Genomic DNA, 20632 nt, shown 5'->3' with positions numbered 1-20632 from the left:
ACATTTTTATTTGTTTTTAAAAAAAATCAGGGTGATGTTGGCTTACCGGGAATCCCTGGAAATCCAGGACTGACTGGCCCAAAAGGATCTAAAGGTAATGGGTTTATATAGACATGCTTTTAACAAAAGCAATATTGTTAGGATGTATATGCTCTGATAGATGGCGTGTACTCACTAGAAAAGGGAAAACAGGACATAAGTGAAAATAATTAAAACGTGAATGTCATTAGAAACATGTCTGACTTACCTGAAGGCAAAATTTGCATTTCAGTATATTCTTTAACAGTTTGTTCCTTTTAAAGTAGGTCTTACTAATTTAGAACATAAGTTTGTGTCAAATTTCAGAGAGTTTAAAAATTCCATCAAACACATGTAAAAATCCACTCTTACGGAGCTGTAAAATTTGTCAGATCAAATAAGAGAAAATGCAATCATTTATGGTATTATGGTATGGTATGATACAGCTATGAGGAATTTTTAAAATATTCCAACATAATTTATAATTTCTTTTATATCACTTATTTTCCAGTGTTTTCTAGGCTATGATTTTTGAATTCTTGGAACTTCTGAAAGTGTAGCGTAACAAATCAGGCAGAGTTCATACCCATGCATGAAAAATTATTCAGTTGAAAAGATGAAGTTTTGCATATTGTTTTTTGCATAGGTAGAGATTACTCTGAAAAATTTATCTATAATATTTAGATTTTAAAAAGTGTTTCAGAGAAATACAAAATGGCGTAATCCGTCATATTCCAAGTTTCCTTGGATCAGGATTTCATTACTAATAAATAACGAAATTAAATCATTGCCTGGAAAAAAGCATTAAGGGGACAGGACAAATTCTTTTCTCCGTTACATTTTCCATTTCTTCAAAAGTTCAAGACTTTCTCAGCCAGGGAATATATTCCCACCAAAAAAAAGTAAAGAACAATACTCAATATAAAGAGAACTTTTATGAAATGTATTAAATCAAATTTACTGGAAAAGTTATCCTTAAAATTAAGCAGGAAATAGCCAGTAAAAGTGGGGATTGCTATGGCAGGGGATTTCTAGCGACACTTGAACTTGATATTTCCTCTTAACTCTTCACAGCAAAATCAGACAGTGAAGCTGGAGACAGCATGAATAGGTAGGAGAGGTCAGTCATTTGTACAGACAGTGTAAGGCAAAATTGCTCGGAATTATTGATTCTGTGATAAACAGGAATTTCAGCACAGACAGAAAGGAGAAGGTGTGCTGGCTTAAAGTCCCCAGCTAGAGCCTAAAAGGTCTTTACTGACTAAATAGACTCACGCTGTATTGATTTGGCACATCCTCACAAACCTATGTTAGAAGTTCTCTTTGTTTAATAAAACATTATAGGGAATTTATACAACGTCTTTCATTTTCAGTATATGCTGTCAGTATTGGGAAAGTTCCCATAATTTTTGGTTTTGTTTTTGGTTTTTTTTTAATATGGGAAATCTACATGAATACTGCCAGGAGACATACCAAACACAAACTGAGTTAGTACTGCAAGACAAGCAGAGCTGGGAGGTAATTTGCATGTGCCAAAGCATTTTTCATTCTGTGTTCTCTCAGTCCCTTTTATAGCTGTTAATATCTATGAGTAAATTATCTGATCTTACAAAATTGTCCAGCTTTGGTTTTGTGGATGAAAAGGATATTTGTATGAAATGAAAGTCACTGTACCTCAACAGGCAAGAGAGGTGACCCAACTCCTCTGCTTGGTACACATGGTCGAAAAGGGCCTCCCGGAGATCCAGGATTACCAGGTACCTCTGTCTGATTGAAGCAAAAAATTGGACTTAAGAATTTATTTTCTCTAAGTTTTGTTAGCGGAGAGGGAGCTCTGCTTCCTGTGCCTATTGAGCGGTATTTTCTATAGTTATAAACCCAGGGATTGGAGAGGCATCACAATGTGCAATATGGCTAGCATGGACATAGGAGGTAGAATCTACTGTTGTCTAGTACAGCACCGATGAACATACCAGTACTTACCAGAATAAAACCTGGCTTGGCTATATCTTGCTAGCCAGTTCTGCTCTTTCAGATATCACCAGAGACACCAGTATAATTCATTGCTAATAAATAGATGCAAGGATCTGAAGTATTCAAATAAAATTCTTTTTCTAGTCAAGAAACCCCTTACTGAACTTTTATATTTTTAAACTTATCATGAGATGAGGAATGGGCAACTTTAAAGAAATAAATGCTAGATTTTTATTTTTTTCTTTAAGGACTCTGTGGACTCCCAGGAGAGAAGGGTTCACCAGGTATCCAAGGGCAACCTGGAAGACCAGGATCCAAGGGTGACCCTGGATACCCAGGAATACCGGGATTTCCAGGTAATGCCAAAGTTTAAAAAATAGTGCCATGTAACAACTCAAAAGAGATACGGAACAGGAAAATGCAGCTGAGGAGGCACCTCTGTGGCGGAGGCTAGAGACATCAGAGGTCATATGAAGGCATGTATTGAAAGCTATTTCAGTACCTATAGCTATTTCAGTACAGCAGCAATAGTCTGCTCAGAGTCTCAGAGAGCAAGAACCATCAATTCTTCATACATTTCCATACACTTTCAGGTACCTCTGATTAACGCAGTGTGCTGCATAGCATGAAAAAAGAAAAATCAACAGTTTAATAGATTTGCATACTCACAGATTTTTTTTCCCCACTCTCAGGAGTTACAGGTCCTCAGGGATTGCCAGGAGAGCCTGGAGAAAAAGGGAAACATGGAATTTGGGGACCTCCAGGATTGCAAGGATTAGCTGGATCCCAAGGCAGAAAAGGTAAACAGTATACAGTGCAGTTCTACTGGTAATGTAACTGCACCAGACATAAATACCCTTTTTGTCGTGAACACGGAAAAGGCCTAACTGTGAGCATGATTTTGATTCTGTATTCTCTTAAGCTACTAGAAGAACTAAGCCAGTTCCCATCACCTTTGAAAAGTAACATAAATGCTACCTCAGAAAATTGGGCTACAATCTAAAATGAGTCAGGAAGAAGGTAGAAACAGATTCTGGCTTAGCTGATGTAACTGATAGCAGAAGTTAAGGAAAGAAAAAAGGAGTTTGCAGTAATTCAGATGTGTCACTTTCACTTCAGTTATGCTGTGTTCTACCTTTTCACCAGGGAGTGCCACTGTTACTCTACAAAACCAGCAGACTGCTATGGACAGTTTTGTCTTACAAATTTGTTTTAACAAATTGTGATAACTTGGGTTGGTTTTTGTTGTTGGTTTTGTTGTTGTTGTTTTTTCTCCAGAAAATGATTTTTGGTGGATTTAACGTAGAAATTTTTCCTCAAAATCCTAATTTACACTTCTCACAATGATTGTTATGTTTAGATTGAACAGAAGTTCATCTATACAGTTGTTTTTGTTGGAGAACATTAACTTTCACTGTACTCAGAATGATATATTGAAATTATAAGTTACATTAATACTTCATAAAGAAAGGTAATCAACTATGTACTTTGTATCCTCTCTCTGTCATACTGTGCTTCCTAACCAGTTCCTGGACAGGAAGAATAATATTAGTGAACCATATACAGAAATCACAGTAAAGTAACACTTGGGGCTATGATAAATGGTTAGAGAGGACAATAGATTCACTTTTTCAAGTTCAGCCTAAGGAAAAATTGAGATGGTTTCCTATAAACTACTGAAAATTTAAATGAAAAATGGAAACCATTTATGATTGCTTGCGGTAAATAAGTGGCGCTCATTTAAACTGTCATGACAGATTCCTTGCTGGTGCATAATCTGCAAGAGAACATTTCATTGTTGCAAACAATATTTGCTGTAACAAAGGCAGAGATCTGCAGTGACAGGGATGTCTAAATTGAGAGGGGTCAAAAAAAAAAGAGCAGCATTCTTCTACTGAAAGCATCTTAGTAGATGGACTCTTTCCTTCTTGTCATAAGCGGTAAGACACTTCTTTTCTATATTGTGTGGAAGTTATCCCAAGTCCTGCACAGGAAACATAACAAATTAACACACGTGCTGCAGAGGGAAAAGTTCAGTTCCAAATGGTAATTCATTAGAGACCAAGTTGCCTGCTAAGCCTTAGGATTCTATATATTGCCAGCATAGTTGAAAAGAAGGTTAACACCTTTGAAATTATACCCAGTAATGAAAACTGAATGGAATTTGTATTCCAATTCAATTGGAGAATATAGATCTTAACGCTATTTTCAATGAATACTGTTGCTAGCATTAGCAGTGAAATGGTTAATTGGCTGTTCATAGCTAAGTACACGGCCTTGTTAGTCTAATTGCTTCTCATTTACATTAAATGTCTTGTGCCTGAAGAACTTTTAGATTAAAAAAAAATTAGTTAAACAGCATCTACCAAAGCATAATCACATTTTCTTTATTACAGAGAGAGTTTTACTAGTTAAGGGCTTAGTCTGGCAAGCCTTACTTGTGTGAGTAATCCTTGATGAAGCAAGTAACATTAAGAACATCAGCAGAATTACTTGTGTGAGTAGAAGCTGAAATGGGCTGTAAAATACAGAAACAGTGGTTCATACATAGGTCAGCCAATTCAGCTGTACCTAGAAATATGGTTCTATAGCAATCCAAAAATCTAGAATTACGAGTGCTGATATTATAATGGATTGTTGGCAAATGTGTCAGAAATTCCCTGGAAAGCAAGTAAACCAAGCCATCAATCTTGACTGAATGAGCTACAGATCAAAAAAGTTTTAAATGGTGACCTGGGTGCCAAAAATAGTTAGTTCATAATCATTTTAAAATACCACTGTTAAATTCCCCAAATTGGCATGCAGCTCTTACATAAATTTGAAAATGGGAACATGCCCAAAGCACAAGCAGGCTACAGAAAGCAGGACTGAAACTTAGAATGTCATGAAAAGTTAAGGAGCAGTTAATTAAGGGCACAGAAGATATTACAGGTTGGATTACTAGTATCCCATATTATAAAGCGGATTACATAGAGAGTATATTATCAATGTCTTGCAGGTTTTCGAACAATCTTCTGGATTTAAAATTTTTCCAGACTGGTGTTTGCTACAGGCTGGATTTTTTTTTTTCTTTTCATTCCTTTGTTAAATTTTAATTAAAATAATTCAACAGTTTCTGAGAACAAAGCTATGGGATTATTATTTTTGGTGTGTCTGTTAGAGAACTCTAGTGTCCTTTTATTTTTCCTTTCTCAGATGACCCATCTTTGAACTAGGGACCTTTAAATTTGGCAGGTGAAGCAGTTGATGAAGGGCATTTGCATTGCTCTTCCTACAGCAATTTGTCCCTGCCAAATTTGACCAGCTTACAAACTTCAAAAAAATATATCCATTCATATGTGCTTAAGCAGAGCAATAAATTCTCCCATGATTGATGCTCTGGATATACAGCAGATTTGCGTGCTGCAGGACATGCTGGGATCAAGCACAGGAACTGAAACAGAGAACCTACATCTTCTATGCCAGGAAGTAGCTAGACAGGGAAAAGGAGACAGACAGAAAGATAATTCAGACTTATGGAAAAAAAACCCTGCAGCTGGACTGTGAATCCTTCATGGCAGGGAGAGGAACTGGTGGGGAGGGAAATTAGGCGGAGATAAGCAGCAAAGGTGGAAAAGAGACAGGAATAGGCACTGACAGTATTGTTCCAACTTCTTGATGATCGGTGTCCACTCTAATCTGCCCCTCTCTGGAGCAAGAAGCATCCCAAGTCTACTCGTCTGTCTGAAACCTCTTTGAAACCTGTTACCAAATGACCCATCAGTTTTGCCAAATCTGTTCCTATCACCAGGTGATAGGCTGCCATCTGCATTTAATAAGTGTACGTCTTCACGTTTGAGACTTCATCTATACAACTTAGGAAACTGTGAAGTGCTAATGACATGGAGATATTTTTACCCTCCACTGCAAATAACAAACACAATCTCGATTAGTTCAACTTTTTAAAAAAATGGATTAAAAAATGCCATCTATGTTTTTACTTAATTGTGTTTTAGCAATTTTCAAAAAAGCACAGATTATAAAGCAAAAGTTAGAGCTGATTACCATGAACACTCAGCCTGTGATCTGGTCATCTGGTGAACATCACTAGTGACAAAGCTGCTCTGTACTATCACATGTCAGCATAGGTCTCAATTACAGATTTGTTGTCTTCAAAGACTTTGTGCTGTTCAGTTTAAAGAATTTTTTGTAGTAGCGTGATGCAAAAAGCATAGTTTTCTGTGTGAAATCTGCAGGACCAGGGAAAAGAAGGCATGGGAAAATTTAGCTTCTTTCTAGTGCAGCCTGATTGAATTGCACTTACATTTGGAATAGAAGCTGTAGAGAAGTTCCAGGTTTACAGTTATTCTAGGTAGTGTCTGCATCCCAGTCACCTGGTCACGTAGTGATAACACAGCTAATTTTGGACTAGTTAATCACATATAGCAGTAGTAGTCTAGCCGCAGACACGAGGTTCACTATAGAGTAAATTAGCCCATACTGAGCTTCATGCTGTTAGCTGCAGTATAGAAATACTAAAGGATTAAAAGGTATGTTTTCTGATTGCTTCGATGTGAAACTGTATTATGATTGCTACTTTCAGATTTTTCAGATTTTTCTTTCCAAAAAGACTGCACTCAGGTGTGATGTAATCTCGTCTTCAGTTGCCAATAAGAATCAAATTCAGCAAATACCCTGTCTTGATCCAGAATGTGTTGTCAGAAAAAAAATTGCATTCTTTTTAATTGTGACTTTAAAGGATTATTGTGGCACCCAGTCACGCCTGTAATACCTCTCAGGTCTTCCTGGACTGCCCGGACTGGATGGCTTGGATGGACTAAAAGGTCAAAAAGGTTCTGCAGGAGCTCCAGGTAAAGAAAGGAAATAGCTATGTGGAACAGAAAATCTTCTCTTAAATGACTGAATGTGCAAGGAATGATGCATGTTATTTTGATATTTGCCTTGCCCAGAAGATATCATTAAGGGTCAGACTAAACTTTCAAACAGAACCTAAAGTACGCCTAATGACACACCTGCAGTTATTTGTGGGGAAAACTTTAAAACTTCCATTACTCACATAGTTGTGTTGGAACCTTTCAAGGCTGTTTGTAAAATGAAAATGTTCAGTGCAGATGATTCAAAGTAGAGCCAAGTCTCCAGGTTTTTTATATGTAAAAGATAAAACTAACAAATTGAAAGGAGACTTATGAAATCCCAGCCCCATTAAAGTCCATGGGAGTTGTGCCACAAACTTAAGAGGAACCTGGATTTCACTCACGCTGATCTATTTGCAACTTTCAAAAAGTGCTTTTGAAGCAGTATTAAAAACAGTACTCACATCTATCTAGAGATTACAAATTTATGCTGATAGAAAATTAAATTTAGGACCATGCAATCAGTTTACATTTCAAGTTACAGACAATAATGACACCATATAAAATAACCCCCGAAGAAGAGCATTAAAGCAAAGAGATTACTTTCTTTGCAAGAGATTAATTAGGGCCAGATTCAACAAAACTCTCTCCAGCTTCCAAGACAGAACCAGAAAAATAGCACTAGGCAACCCTTGCAAGGAGGAACATCTGCAGCTGGTATTTCTATTCTGCACATCTGTATTTGTACTCACTGTAAGCTTTATGTACATAATTGTTTTCCTATAAAGGTCAAAGTGAAACAGGGCCCCCAGGATACTCAGGAGAACTTGGACCAAAAGGAGACAGAGGTGAACCTGGATGGCCTGGTATTTCTATTCCAGGCCCCCCTGGAGAAAGGGGATTCCCAGGATTCCCAGGTAAGAAAGGGTTTTCTCCTTAGTGGTGCCCTGCACAGTTGAAATGAAGCTCATACAGGCTCTTCTCCTGATTAGTATGAACATTAATACATACCCAGAAGATTCCCTCCCTAAAAACATTTCTGTTGCGATAACATGCTAATGTTTCCCAAGTAGATACAGAGACCCCAGTATTTCTTCTGTGTTATGTTACAGGAGAGGAAAGAATGAGAATAGAAAATGATGGACTTGGACAGACTCAGGGAACTGCTAGGTGGAGTTGCCTCTTGGGAAGAAATTCCTGAAGAAAAAGAGTGCAGGAGATCTGGTAGTCACAGAAATAGAGTAAATCTATCAACTACTCTGATATAAATGCAAGATGGAACTGTATCACAAGATTGCTATGATTATTTAAGAGCCTTGGTGATATAGGAATTGCATAGAAATAGGAAAAAGCAAGTGTTTGAGGAAGGGTGACTAAGAAGGTTAGAGATTGGAGCATCTGTCACATGAGGAGAGGCTGAGGGAGTGGGAATTGCTTAGCCTCCAGAAGAGAAGGCTCAGGGGGGATTTTATCAATGTGTATAAGTATCCGATGGGAAGGACATGGAGACAGATTCTTCATAGCGGTATCCAGTGACAGGACAAGAGGCAATGGGCACAAACTGACATACAGGAAATTCTACTTAAATATAAGGAAAAGTTTTGTTTTTCCTGTGAGGGTAATTGAATACGGGAACAGGTTGCCCAGAGAAGTTATGAAGTGTCCATCCTTGGAGATACTCAAAACCCAGCTGGACAGAGTCATAGGCAACCTGCTCTAGCTGACCCTGCTTTGAGGAGGGGGTTGGACTAGAAAGTCTCCAGAGGCCCATTCAAGCCCAGAAATTCTGTGATGAGAAGTGACGTTAGCTTTGCTCTACCAAACCTTGCCACAGTGTCACATAACACACAGAAGAAAAATAGCAGAGGTGAATTCTGGTGAGGTGAATTATTCTAAGATGAAGACGCAGTCATTTTTCTCAATTCAGTTACTAGTTCATGTACTGGGGGAGTCAACAGAATGTGCTGTTGAGGAAAAAAGAGAAAAAGTTTCATCCTAAGATGTATTAACACTGCTTGACACAGGATGGGCAAGGCTTCCCACGGCATACTGTGTCCAGCTTTGGGGAGAACTCACTAGACAGTAACGGGAAGGATGGGGTCAAAAACAAGACTGAAGAAACTAGATTTGGTTTTTTGTAGAAAAGAGAAGGCAACAGAGTGCAACACACATGCTTACCAGCTGCGACTATTCGCAAGTGTTATGCAGAGGATGGTAACCTGTAACTCTTCCTGCCTGTCACATGTAAGGGCACTAATGTCTTATTTTGCAAAAGTCCAGATTACAAATTAGGAAAAAAAATACATTTAAGGCTAGTAAGTTCATCTTGTTCACTGAGGTTTTTAGGAGACAGCTGAACTCACTTTTGCTAGGAACAATCTGTGAATACTTATCCTGTCCCAGGCAGAATGATTTCATAATCCCCACTTGTCTTACATTTTTACCATTTCTCCCATTGCTAGAATTCAGGAGAAGGCGGCTATTTGTGGCAATCTGCCAATGTGTGATGATGCATTCTTTAGTTTAAGTAGATTTTATGGAAAGAATTAAAAATTTTTAAAAGATAACAAACGTTTTCACTTCTACAAGATGACTTCATTAGCCTAATCACTGGTATGTTCAGTATACAAGTGAGAGCATACATTACCCCCATGACCTCACATGTCAGCATTCTTTTAGTTAGTAACTTATTTCTGTAATCTAAAAAAAACTCAGATCTTTTTTTTCTTTCTTTTTTTTTGTAAAATGTGATCCTTTAGGTAGAAAAGGACCTGTTGGACCCACTGGACCTACGGGAAGATCTCCTGATAGTGCTTCTCCTGGTCCTCCAGGTGATCAAGGACCACCTGGTTTAGATGGCATCAGAGGTACTAAAACCAAAAATACCAAATTTGGTCATGTAAAAAGCCCCTGAGCCTACTAGGAGTCGCTGGGTTGCTGTCTGTGGAACAACATATAAAAGTGCATAGGGAACAAAGAAACTAATCAGTACCTCAGTGAATACACAGAGAAGTGAACACTGGATGGGTCACCAGAGCAAGGATAAAATACAGTTCTCCAGATTCAGTTTTCTGGCCTGTATGGTAATTGGGTACAAGTCCTGCTGCTACAACATACCTCAATTTCCACAGAAGCAAATAGAAGTAAGATTACTGGCCTCTCTTCCTAACAAGAAGGATAAAATACGTTGTCCAGAAGCCTGCCGTTGTTGCTAAACCCACAAAGAGCTTTCCAATCTAAATCCAGCCCTGGGAAAGCTAAAGCCGGTAACTCTTTTGTAAGCATTTACGTAGACCTCACTTCTGTTACAAGCAGGGGTTGCCAAGAGATCCAGTCAATTCCTATAGATTCTGGTCCTCAAATGGAGCTGTTTCAAGTAGTTATGACCCCTTACATTAAGTATTACCTGAACCCTTCCTTACCCAGTAGGAAGACTTACTTCCTATTGGGAAATAAGGGATGGAGATTGGAAGGGTAAGCAACACTATAATAAATAGAGAGAAACAGTGTCTCAATGCATGTAACATTAACTTGCTGCCTTTTGCTTGCACAGAATCTACATAGTTTTAGGAACTATTCCTATTATTGTCTTCCTTACAATGCCTTGGACAAAGGCTAATGCTAATATTTCCAAAAACATGCAAGGGCTGTCCTATGTCCCAGGGAAAAAACCCAAAAGCAAAAAAACCAACGGAACATGTCTATTTTTAGATGTTTATGCTTCGTGCATATATTAAGAATAAAGGTCTTTTACCATAGGTCAGCCTGGGAATCCTGGTCCTCCTGGAGAGACTATCTTTGTGCGAGGAGATCCAGGTGATACCGGTATTCGAGGGGCACCAGGTAATCCTGGGCGGCGAGGGCAACAAGGAGCCAGAGGTCTTCCAGGGAACCAAGGAAGAGGAGGACCAAAGGGTATGACCTGAGATGTTTTTAACTAGCGTGTGCACTTAACGCCCAGCCCTATGCAGCTGAGCCTTGTGCACAGGGGATTGCCATTGGAGACTGAGCCAGACAGAAGTGGTAGGCTGGACATTTCATAGCTCTGCCCTGTTACCTACAGATAAGATAGGGCTGGGGTAGAAGGTCAGGGTAGAGCCAGATTCACACGTACTGCTTCCAACAACTTGTTGGAAGACTCCCCTACCAACCTAAGAATGAGGCGGTAAAACTTTTGAGTCTGCCAGGCAAAGCAAACCTTGACCTCTCTGCAGGGGTCTTGAGAAACTATGGAAGATGCAGACGTGTTTGAACTAACACAGAGTCTCACATCTGCACCATATCAATAGCTTTGGGCTTTCAACAGATTCTTTAGTTTGAAAACAGGGATCTAGATGCTCTGCTTCTTCCACGCACTGTAGAGAAGTCCTGTCTACACCAATCCCTTCCAATCTTTACAAAAAGAAAAGTAATAGATTTTAATTCTGTTCAAGACCAGGGAGAGAAGAGGAAAACGTGCATTTCTTTCTGGGAGACAACAGAGTTGAGCTGTCCCAAGCATTTTTTGTTACTCAAGCAGCCAGACTTCATCTTACTTATGTGTTCACCTTCTCGGAACGCAACCACATGTAACTGCACGACTGTTTTCTTTCCAGGTCCTATGGGAATCCATGGCCCACAGGGCCCACCTGGTGCTGTAGGACAACCAGGAGACCAAGGTTTTCGGGGAAAACCTGGTCCCAAAGGTCCCACAGGTACTTACGAACCCGTTGCTCATTGTCACTCAATTGTAACTGTGATCTTTCTATTCATATATAATCTTACTAACGTTTATTTGCATACAGACAATTTAAACAAGCTCAGAAAAAAACCAACTTAATTGATTTCTCATTTGAGTTGTGTAAAAATTTTTGAACTACGTATTTGTTTCTAATGTCACCTCATGTAAGTGATTTCAGTTCTCATTCCATTCTTTAATTTACATGCCTGAAACTTGTTTCCACCTGCACCACAATGGCCTCAATCTGCTTTCCATTTTTCAAATCCTTCAGGTTTCATAGGTAAGTTCATGACTATTGATTATTGTTCTTTTCATGTGAGCTTCCTTCTGTATAGATACATTCCACTCTTATTAGAAGGTATTCTTGGCTTGGCTGCTAGGAATAGTAGATACTGCTACAACAACATAGTTCTAATAGTTTTTTCACATAAATAACTAGTACTTCCGAGCAGACCAATATCGTGATAATGCTACATTGAGAAGTCTCATGCTGTGATGTCAGTTAGACTTGCAAAACACACTTGTTTCAAATTATCATTTTGGTTTTTGGTTGTCACACAAGATGCTTTCTAACCAAAAACTTAGCAAAAGCTTGAATCCTAACGCTGGATTACTACAAAGACTGAACTCTTAATGTGACTAAATTGATCCGATTCTGATTTTGTTCCAAAATGCAAATAACCAATAGCTCCCAGTAACTTTCAATACATAAAATATGGACATTCTTTATTTTTTATTATTATAATTATTTTAAATGGATATTGTGGGTTAGCTTCTTTGGCCTGCTTTTTGATGGTTTTACAGCCACAGAATAGGTAAAGTACTGTAAACCTTCACATCTGCTAAGGTGTTTGCGCTGAAGTTGGGTAGACTTTAGGCTTTAACTCAAATCAGTTTGGGGCACATTAAGACAGAAACTGTACACCAAACGTTTGAATCAGCTAGCATACACTTGCTAACACATGCCTGCCACACTGTTAAATGCTGTGCTAAAAGACTAAGAGTAAAATTAAAAGCAGTGAGACTCAATAATTCAAGATTTTAAAATACTTAAAAGTATACACTTGAATACCAAAACCAGCTAACAGTTATGTTGATTTTTCACATGGGAGCTATTAACCTATCTTCTGTCTAATTTACTTTCCTGTTACACATTCCAGGTGACCCTGGTGAACCAGGAAAAATAGACGATTCATGCCCTGCAATCCCAGGGCCTCCTGGGGAAGCAGGGCAAAGAGGAGATGATGGCTCTGTAGGATTAGCAGGGCCAATAGGCCACCCCGGTCCCCAAGGTAAGCTTGTGTTTTGAAAGCTTGGATGTCTATTTTAGCCATTTAGACAACAAATTGAAAAGGGTCAGAGTGTCAGTGTTACTCCTGTATGTTTTACCCTGTCTCTTCCCCTTAAACACTTATTAACAGTCTCCAGAAACATGTAGGGAGCTGGTTAATGCTGAGGATGACGGACCAATATAGCTGAACCAGGCTGCTTGTGCCTGCCTGCACCGCCTTCCCTTTTCCTAGGCCAGGGAGGGCAAAAGCATCAGGCGCTGTTGAGAAGAGAGTTCTTCAAATGGTATTTTTCCTTTTTGCCAACAAATGAAAAAGCAATGCCTCAAACCACTCCTATCGTTTAGAAAGGTTATAGTTGGAGGATGTTAATAATATACATGCTTTAAAATTTCACAGTAATGAATCACAAAGCTCTGCTAACCAAAGTCCTAAAAGGACACTAAAGTCAAAAAGTGCTATCGTAGCTGCCTCTCTATCTGTCAGAACATGAAAAAGTTACCACAAAAGAAAACTGACCATAGAGATCGTAAAAAACAAGTGATGAAAGACTGAAACATTCTTCTGATAGATAAAAAGAAAACAAGGGTGATGCTGGTACTGATGATTCCAACAGAGTGGCCATCTTCATAGAGATATAGCGTAACATCTCTGTGTAGCGTCTTCAGTTTAGGCTGTGTCTAAATGTGGTGTCTTCAGTTTAGATAGTGGAATCCCTCATGTGGTTTTAGATATTTCCTACTTGGGGAAACCGAAGTTTGTTGTGGAGGCTGCACTGGACATCCAGTGTCTCCCAAGAGAAAATCCACTGTTTTCTCCCAGGGGTTTCCCTGCAGTAGTCATTCCCCTCATGAAAGTGAACACAAGGTAGTTTTCAGTGAACTGTGTCTAGTTTTACGTATCTTAATTGATTTGCCAACTAAAAGGTGCTTCTGGGGTTGAATTGCTGTGTTTCCATTATATACATCATTAGAACAGTTTCTGTAAAACTAGGTGGTACAGTGATACTTACTTGCACTGGTTTTAGGAAAGAAGCACTTAGTAATGCTTTTCCTTTCATTAAGATAGCAGAATTCCAATTTTCTCCTGGCTTGGAAGGCAAATTGGAAGTTTTACTGGCAAAAGCAATGCGTATTACTAAAAATTCAGTGTACGTGAGATTTGGCAAAATAACTGTGCAACCAACATTGAAAAGCTGTTAAATTATTTTGACTGGTTTAGATTTTCTTCTGAATCCAGTAAAAAGTAACATGGAAAAATTTTGAATGTTGTGAGACAACCTTGAATTACTCAGTCTGCAGGTTAAATAGCAAAATCTGCAAGACATGAAACACACACCATTAATGAGAAACAACTATGGTGCTAGAGAAACACACTCATCTGAACACTGTTTTTTACCAAAAGAGGAAAAACACTGCTGAGTGCAATAATACCTGACAAGTGTAACTTCATTCGATTCAGATTATGTTTAAAGTAGCCAGTGAATAGGACCATCACTACCTGTGCCCTGCATACAGGACGTATCTTTTACTGTCCTGGCCACACCTCATTATCTGCTAATGTATAAAAATGCATGTACCTATGAGAAATATAAAAAGGTGAGGCCACCAGGAGCCTAAAAATGTCTTTGCCCTTCCCCACTGGGTGTAGTCCACTTCTGCAGTCCCTCCCCGTTCTGTAAGTACCCTAATACATGCATTACTTCACAGGAAGTTCAGTACATGTTTAAAGACTTTGCTGAATTGGGTCCTAAAAGATGAAGGTCCGCCACAGGATGAGTTATAACTCATTACACGGTACAGATACTGATGGCAATTATGCAGGAGGCTTGTCATGATAATGTTAGTGCTTTGATTTCAAGTGTAAATCACACAAGTTCTGTAGAGAGGACATAAAACCTTATCAGCAGTTGCTGTTACTAAAGTTGCGCCTCTGAGCTACTACTGTGGTCACAAGGTAAATAAGTTGTAAAGAGAATTCCCAGCAGAAAGCAGTTCTGCACCTCTCTGTCCTAAAGCGTCATACTTCTTGGTGGTGTCAGCTCTGCTGCCTGGCCCTTTGCATGCTTGGACAATGTATAACCATTAAATGCAGCCATATGAAGGGAAAGTGCATACTTTGTATTTATCTAGGAAGAAAAGGTGAAGAAGGGTCGTGTGGCCTGCCAGGTCAAGATGGCTTACCTGGGGCACCTGGACCACCAGGTGACCAAGGGAATATAGGAGAGCAAGGATATGCCGGGCCACAAGGTAAGAATGGAACGTGACTTTTGGGGGAGAGATGTGTGAGGTGACGTGTAGACTAAGTTTTCTCTCTACTCCTATCCCTATCTACAGGGGTACATCCACCTCTAGCCTGAGATACCGTGACACTTCTTTCCCCCTCTCAGTTCAAGCACTGATAGTGACATTTGTGAACGATTTCATAACACATAAAAAGACCTATCAGAAGAACATTTATCACAGCATCCATTATTAACCAGAAAGGCAATTAACCACACATGCTTAAACATCATATATCAATAGGTATGCATTTCTGAGTCAGGGCTAATGGTGCAACTGTCTGAGTAATTAAAATTGTATTTTAACTGTGACTGCTCTTTAATAAATTAATGATTTAATACCTATGTGAGGAAAGGGCATCGACTGTTACTGTGGGGATTCAAATTCAGCCCAGACAAGTCATCCTAGTGAGTAAGTGGGAAATCATTGCCCGCCTCAGTTCGTTTCTTAATCCATACAGCACAGGACAGAGGCACAATAGAAAAGCCAACTGTCAAGCATTCAGTGGCAATCTAGTTCATTTCTCTCCCATAAGAAGGATAACACAAGTCTAGTGGTGTCTTTATTGCCCACGACAACTTGTGAAGTTGTATTATATTCAGTCAGGAACCCCTTACTGAACACTTAAAAATAGTAAAAGATAAAAGTTCACACTAGCTATGTGTTCATACAAGTCAATTTCTTTTACCTTTTCTCCTACGTCCACCAGGTCCACCTGGCCAGACTGGTATCCCAGGACCACCAGGCCCCCGTATTAGCTCTGCAAGTGGATTCTTGCTCGTCCTTCACAGTCAGTCGGATAGAGAACCACTCTGTCCACAGGGGATGCCAAAATTATGGACTGGCTATAGTCTACTGTACCTGGAAGGACAAGAGAAAGCTCATAACCAAGATCTGGGTATGTATTGTAGTACATAATTGCTCTCCAGTTAAGGTCTAATAGGGTGCGATCTATACAATGAAAGACAAGTCAAATGGGGCACACTATAGAATCATCAATTACTTAGTTTCTACAGACTCAAAACTAATTTACACTGATTATAATGAACTTGGTTATGCTGCCCTATTATGTGACCCATTTAAAATGGCTTTCTGCTGCTTTGCAATTGAATGAAAAAAGTATTTCTACCCCTAAGTAATTCTGAATAGAAGTTGGAGAGATGGGTGGTTTATTTCACTCATCCTGGCTAGTCGTTTTGGGCTGTCTTGGAACTCACTGGAGAGATTTTCCTAGATCAGGAATCTCATTTGGCCACTCTGAAATAACTCCCTGGAGGATCTGCTCCTTTTTACTGTAGAGACAGCTTGGGGCAAAGAGCTGGTTAAGTTAGGTGTTTATAGTTGGACAGCATAAATAAGCTTTACAAATAAAATTATGCATCGTGTGCAGCAGAATCGTGTGCTTTTAAGAGTCAGAAGCTAAGATTTTTTGGAAAACACAGAGCCAAATTTCTCCCAAAGACAGCTCCGTTTGGTGTCTTGGGTCATTTCTTCTACATCGTGTACAATTCTGACTAAAATTAGCTGTCTAAATAAGCCGCCTGACTTGCAGCCTGAGAAACTGATTGTCAGCAGTTTGCAGAGGAGAAATTTCCTAAATTCTTGTTGACTTGTTATACAAGAGGCAGAGAAGTCTCCTAGGAGGAAAGATCGAGGACCTAATAAGCTGGACAAAAAAGAAGTGTTTAAAAGAGCAATAAAAAGAGATTTTCAAAACAACACTGCCGTACTAAAATGTTTTCACTGTTGTGCGTTTGGCATTCCCCAGGAGAGCCAGTTGGTAACAGAATGCCTCGTAACAGCAGTGAAAATAAGATTCAAAGAAAATAAAGTCCTCGTTTCCTGTGACCAGCGTGCTCTTTTCACAGGCATTTTCCTTACTAGGCTACTCCAGATCCTTTATTAGTACGGGAATGCAATATTACCAGTGATAAACAAAACTGGCTTCTGTATAGAAATGTCACGTCTTTGAAGAAGGCATTAGGGTTCGGGGGCATTACAGAAATAATGCATCACACACAAAGTTCAAGGCAGAACATGTATGCAGTGATTATTATTGTTAACTAGTAGGTCACCATGAAACTGTTCTAAATTCAGTTCTGGAAGAAGAACTTCACCTCTGAGGTATGCTGAAGTATGCACTAGTCACTTCTTAACTCCCACCGATGTCTGCCTGATGAGAATTTTGCAGGATTGGCTCCGCAAAATCCCTCAATCCTTTTATTTCACTTTGAGAGTCTGTGCAACCTTTCTGGAAGGCAATAGAACAGCTGCTGAGATTTCAGCTTAATGCACTGGTAGCAACGGCTTGTCATACTTTACAAAAATTTTCTATTTATCAGCATTGGCATTTGGTTTCTCACTGCTCCTGGTGAGTTTGTAAATAGCTAATCTCCTTTTAAACCAGCCGCCACCTCTTGCCTAATTTATTTTTCAGCGTTGGCACAGCTAAGAAAGTTGTTATCATAACTGTTTCCCATGGTGACAAGCTACATCATGTTTAAATACTGGATCGTGACACAATTAAATATTATTGGTCAAAGGAAGATACTTAATGGTAAAAAGTTTCTGTTTTCAACATAACAAGCCATTTTGGTAAAGAGCCTGGGAGGTTTAAGATCTGTGAATTACGTAACTCCTGTTAAGATACGTAGTTTTGCGGCAACATCGGCCAGAATACTATTTTCCACTTACCTAGAAAGCAGTGGAGTCATTTTCATCATTTGTTATTATTTTCAGGGCTGGCAGGATCTTGTCTTCCTGTGTTTAATACCATGCCCTTTGCTTACTGTAATATCAACCAAGTTTGTTACTACGCCAGTCGAAATGATAAGTCTTACTGGTTGTCAAGTGCTGCTCCTTTACCAACGACGCCACTCTCTGAAGAAGAAATACAACCATATATAAGCAGATGTGCTGTATGTGAGGCCCCAGCCCAAGCGGTAGCAGTTCACAGCCAAGATCAGTCGATTCCTTCCTGCCCGGTGAACTGGAGGAGTCTTTGGATAGGATATTCTTTTTTGATGGTAAGAGTCTGGGCGCATGATCATGTATCTAAGTTTCTTTCATACAGCTTTTGTGTTCTAAAGGTTCAAAGATTTTTAGCTCTGAAAAGTAAACTATCCAATGTCTAGCAAACATTAAGAAGGAAAATTCACAAAAAGAAACAAGATGAGGGTTAGTTCCAAACTGCAGAACCTGGCTGTAGCTATATATACTAAAGTCATAGCCTCAGGCTACACATTTCTTAGAATTACAAAGATTTTGCTTGCTTGTCTTTAACAAAACAACGGGGTTTTCAGGTACAAAGACACACTTTTCAGAATTAGAGGTGCAGGTCTCTTTAATGCCATCCTCTAGTTACCTTTGCAGCAGTTCAGATAACGGCATCGTTCAGAATCGACCCGGATTACTCTTTCCTTTGGATTGATAAATACCAGAAAAATAGGTGAGCTGGCTCTAGACTTTTGAGATTAACTCGTTACAGAGCAAATGAAGATTTTCTCCAGCAAAGGAAGCTTGCTCCAGCTTAAGATCACCAAAAACAGTACAGTTAAAAGCAAATAAAAGTCAGAAAAAGACAGATGAACAGAATTTACCTATTTTTCATGCACAGTTATCAAGGTCTTTCACTGTTCTTTCCAGCACACTGGATCTGGTGATCAGGGCGGTGGACAGTCCCTTATGTCACCTGGAAGTTGCCTAGAAGACTTCAGATCAGCACCATTCATTGAATGCCAGGGGCAGCGGGGAACGTGTCATTTTTTTGCTAACGAATACAGTTTCTGGCTAACAACCGTGATGCCCGAATTGCAGTTTGCATCAGCCCCCCTGTCAGGAACTCTTAAAGAAGGACAAGAGCAGAGGAAAAAAATCAGTAGATGCCAGGTATGCCTGAAGCACGGCTAACAAGCAAAACAAAAATGAACAGCTGGAGTGAGACTCTTGCATAAGGATCAACAACATGCTACAGGTTTAAACAGTATTTAATATTTGAATATATTTGAAACCGTGCGGCACTGTTCTTTTTGTTTGAATGGATATATAAGACTGAAAGATGAAAGATCTGTTCAGCCTCATCCACCCATGTACACACATCTACAGGTAGTAAAATCTAGTGTAAACGACTTACTTAAAAAAAAAAAAAAAAAGGAACTCTGTCACATTGGAGTCCACTGCCAGAATAATATACAGGTAACAAGGTGAGCCTGGAGGGTCGAATCAAGTCGGGAATAGCAAGGAAACCATACCGGTTGTGCAAGACAAGGGATTTCCTGTTAGAAATGGCATTTACAACAGGAAGAGTATGTGCATTTATATGGCATATTATAAATATTTATCCTTATAGATACGGATGTGCAACCATACAAATATCTTAAAGCCCCATGGCTGAATTTCCCAAGCTAAGGAAACTTGCACATGCTGTTTCTGAGGGAAGGGGAAAATGTAATTGTTTAAAAAACCTCATAATAAAAACAATGAAGATCAAAGTCTTTTACCGTCCCGGTACTGAACCAGACTGCGAAAGAACTGTTAATTGGGCTTTCATAAGCAACAAAAAGTTGCAAATCCGTTTAACAGCAGATTATGTAAGAAAATAAAATTAGCTGATAATGAATCCTTACAAAGCTATATTTATATTTGCAATTAATTTCCAAGAGCAGTTAAATTAAATTATTAAGCTCCAATCCAAGTAGCTGAAGAAACAAAGCAGTTTCTAGTATTAATTGAAAAGGAATTGTAGCAGGGTGATAAAACGGATGAACTTATCTGAGCGATGAATATAAGAAGCGTTAGGACAATTGTCTAAACTTGAAGCTAATAAATTTTGTTCATTTTTTGCTTCTGTTTTTGTAAATACACCACCAAAAAAAAAAAAAACCAAACCCAAACCCATCACCTTTAAGATCCTTACGGAATCATAGCTCTAGAGATGCTTTTTATTTTTTGAAGCATCGATTGTTAAAATGTTTATGAGCTAAAGCACTAATCACCTTTTGAAAAAGTTAAAACACATTCATACCTCCTTCATTCAGCTATAAAACCAGAACTATTAAACGCATGTTTGAATCGTGGTGAAACTACTGAACACACGGATTGCAAATGGAGAATTCAGCATGTGCAGAAGGGCCACAAATGCTCCTTTTACCCTTGAATAAGCTATGTTTTACTGGAATGGAATAAAATGTTTTTTCTGGCACTTTGCATTTCAACTTGTGTTCACTGAGAGGTGCCCCCAGCAAAAGGATTTTCAAGGAAACCGAGATCCACGTCCAAGAGGCCTAATTCAAAGAAAACTCCCTCTGAGGCCATCACGAGTACAACGGGCTGATCAGCCAATTTAAAAGTTGGCTACACAAACTCAAAGAGCAGGAAAGCCAGACATCCCAGTCTCAGCCAGAGGAGACTAAAATAGTCGGAGGGCAAGTCCATTCAAGTGTAAATACATCAGACCGTGCAACTTCCTCCTGACAAAACCGGCCAGACCTCTCCGAT

General features: G+C 39.1%; 1 protein-coding gene across 1 annotated transcript in view; it reads left to right on the top strand.

The window, feature by feature from the left end:
• Window positions 1-19045, top strand: part of COL4A4 (collagen, type IV, alpha 4) — a 73323-nt gene extending 54278 nt beyond the window's left edge. The window contains exons 33-46 of the mRNA XM_009325115.1: window positions 31-94; window positions 1701-1775; window positions 2241-2348; window positions 2685-2792; window positions 6771-6842; window positions 7634-7762; window positions 9605-9712; window positions 10605-10760; window positions 11441-11563; window positions 12726-12857; window positions 14987-15103; window positions 15846-16034; window positions 17876-18162; window positions 18782-19045. Of these exons, the coding sequence (XP_009323390.1) occupies window positions 31-94; window positions 1701-1775; window positions 2241-2348; window positions 2685-2792; window positions 6771-6842; window positions 7634-7762; window positions 9605-9712; window positions 10605-10760; window positions 11441-11563; window positions 12726-12857; window positions 14987-15103; window positions 15846-16034; window positions 17876-18162; window positions 18782-19045 (1932 nt within the window). The remainder of the gene's footprint in view (window positions 1-30; window positions 95-1700; window positions 1776-2240; window positions 2349-2684; window positions 2793-6770; window positions 6843-7633; window positions 7763-9604; window positions 9713-10604; window positions 10761-11440; window positions 11564-12725; window positions 12858-14986; window positions 15104-15845; window positions 16035-17875; window positions 18163-18781) is intronic.
• The last annotated feature ends 1587 nt before the right edge of the window (window positions 19046-20632 follow it).

Source organism: Pygoscelis adeliae, unplaced genomic scaffold, assembly GCF_000699105.1.
Source record: "Pygoscelis adeliae isolate BGI_AS28 unplaced genomic scaffold, ASM69910v1 Scaffold155, whole genome shotgun sequence".
Taxonomy (NCBI): Eukaryota; Metazoa; Chordata; class Aves; order Sphenisciformes; family Spheniscidae; genus Pygoscelis; species Pygoscelis adeliae.
Note: the sequence above shows the minus strand (reverse complement) of the source record. Positions and strands in the feature narration are given on the sequence as shown.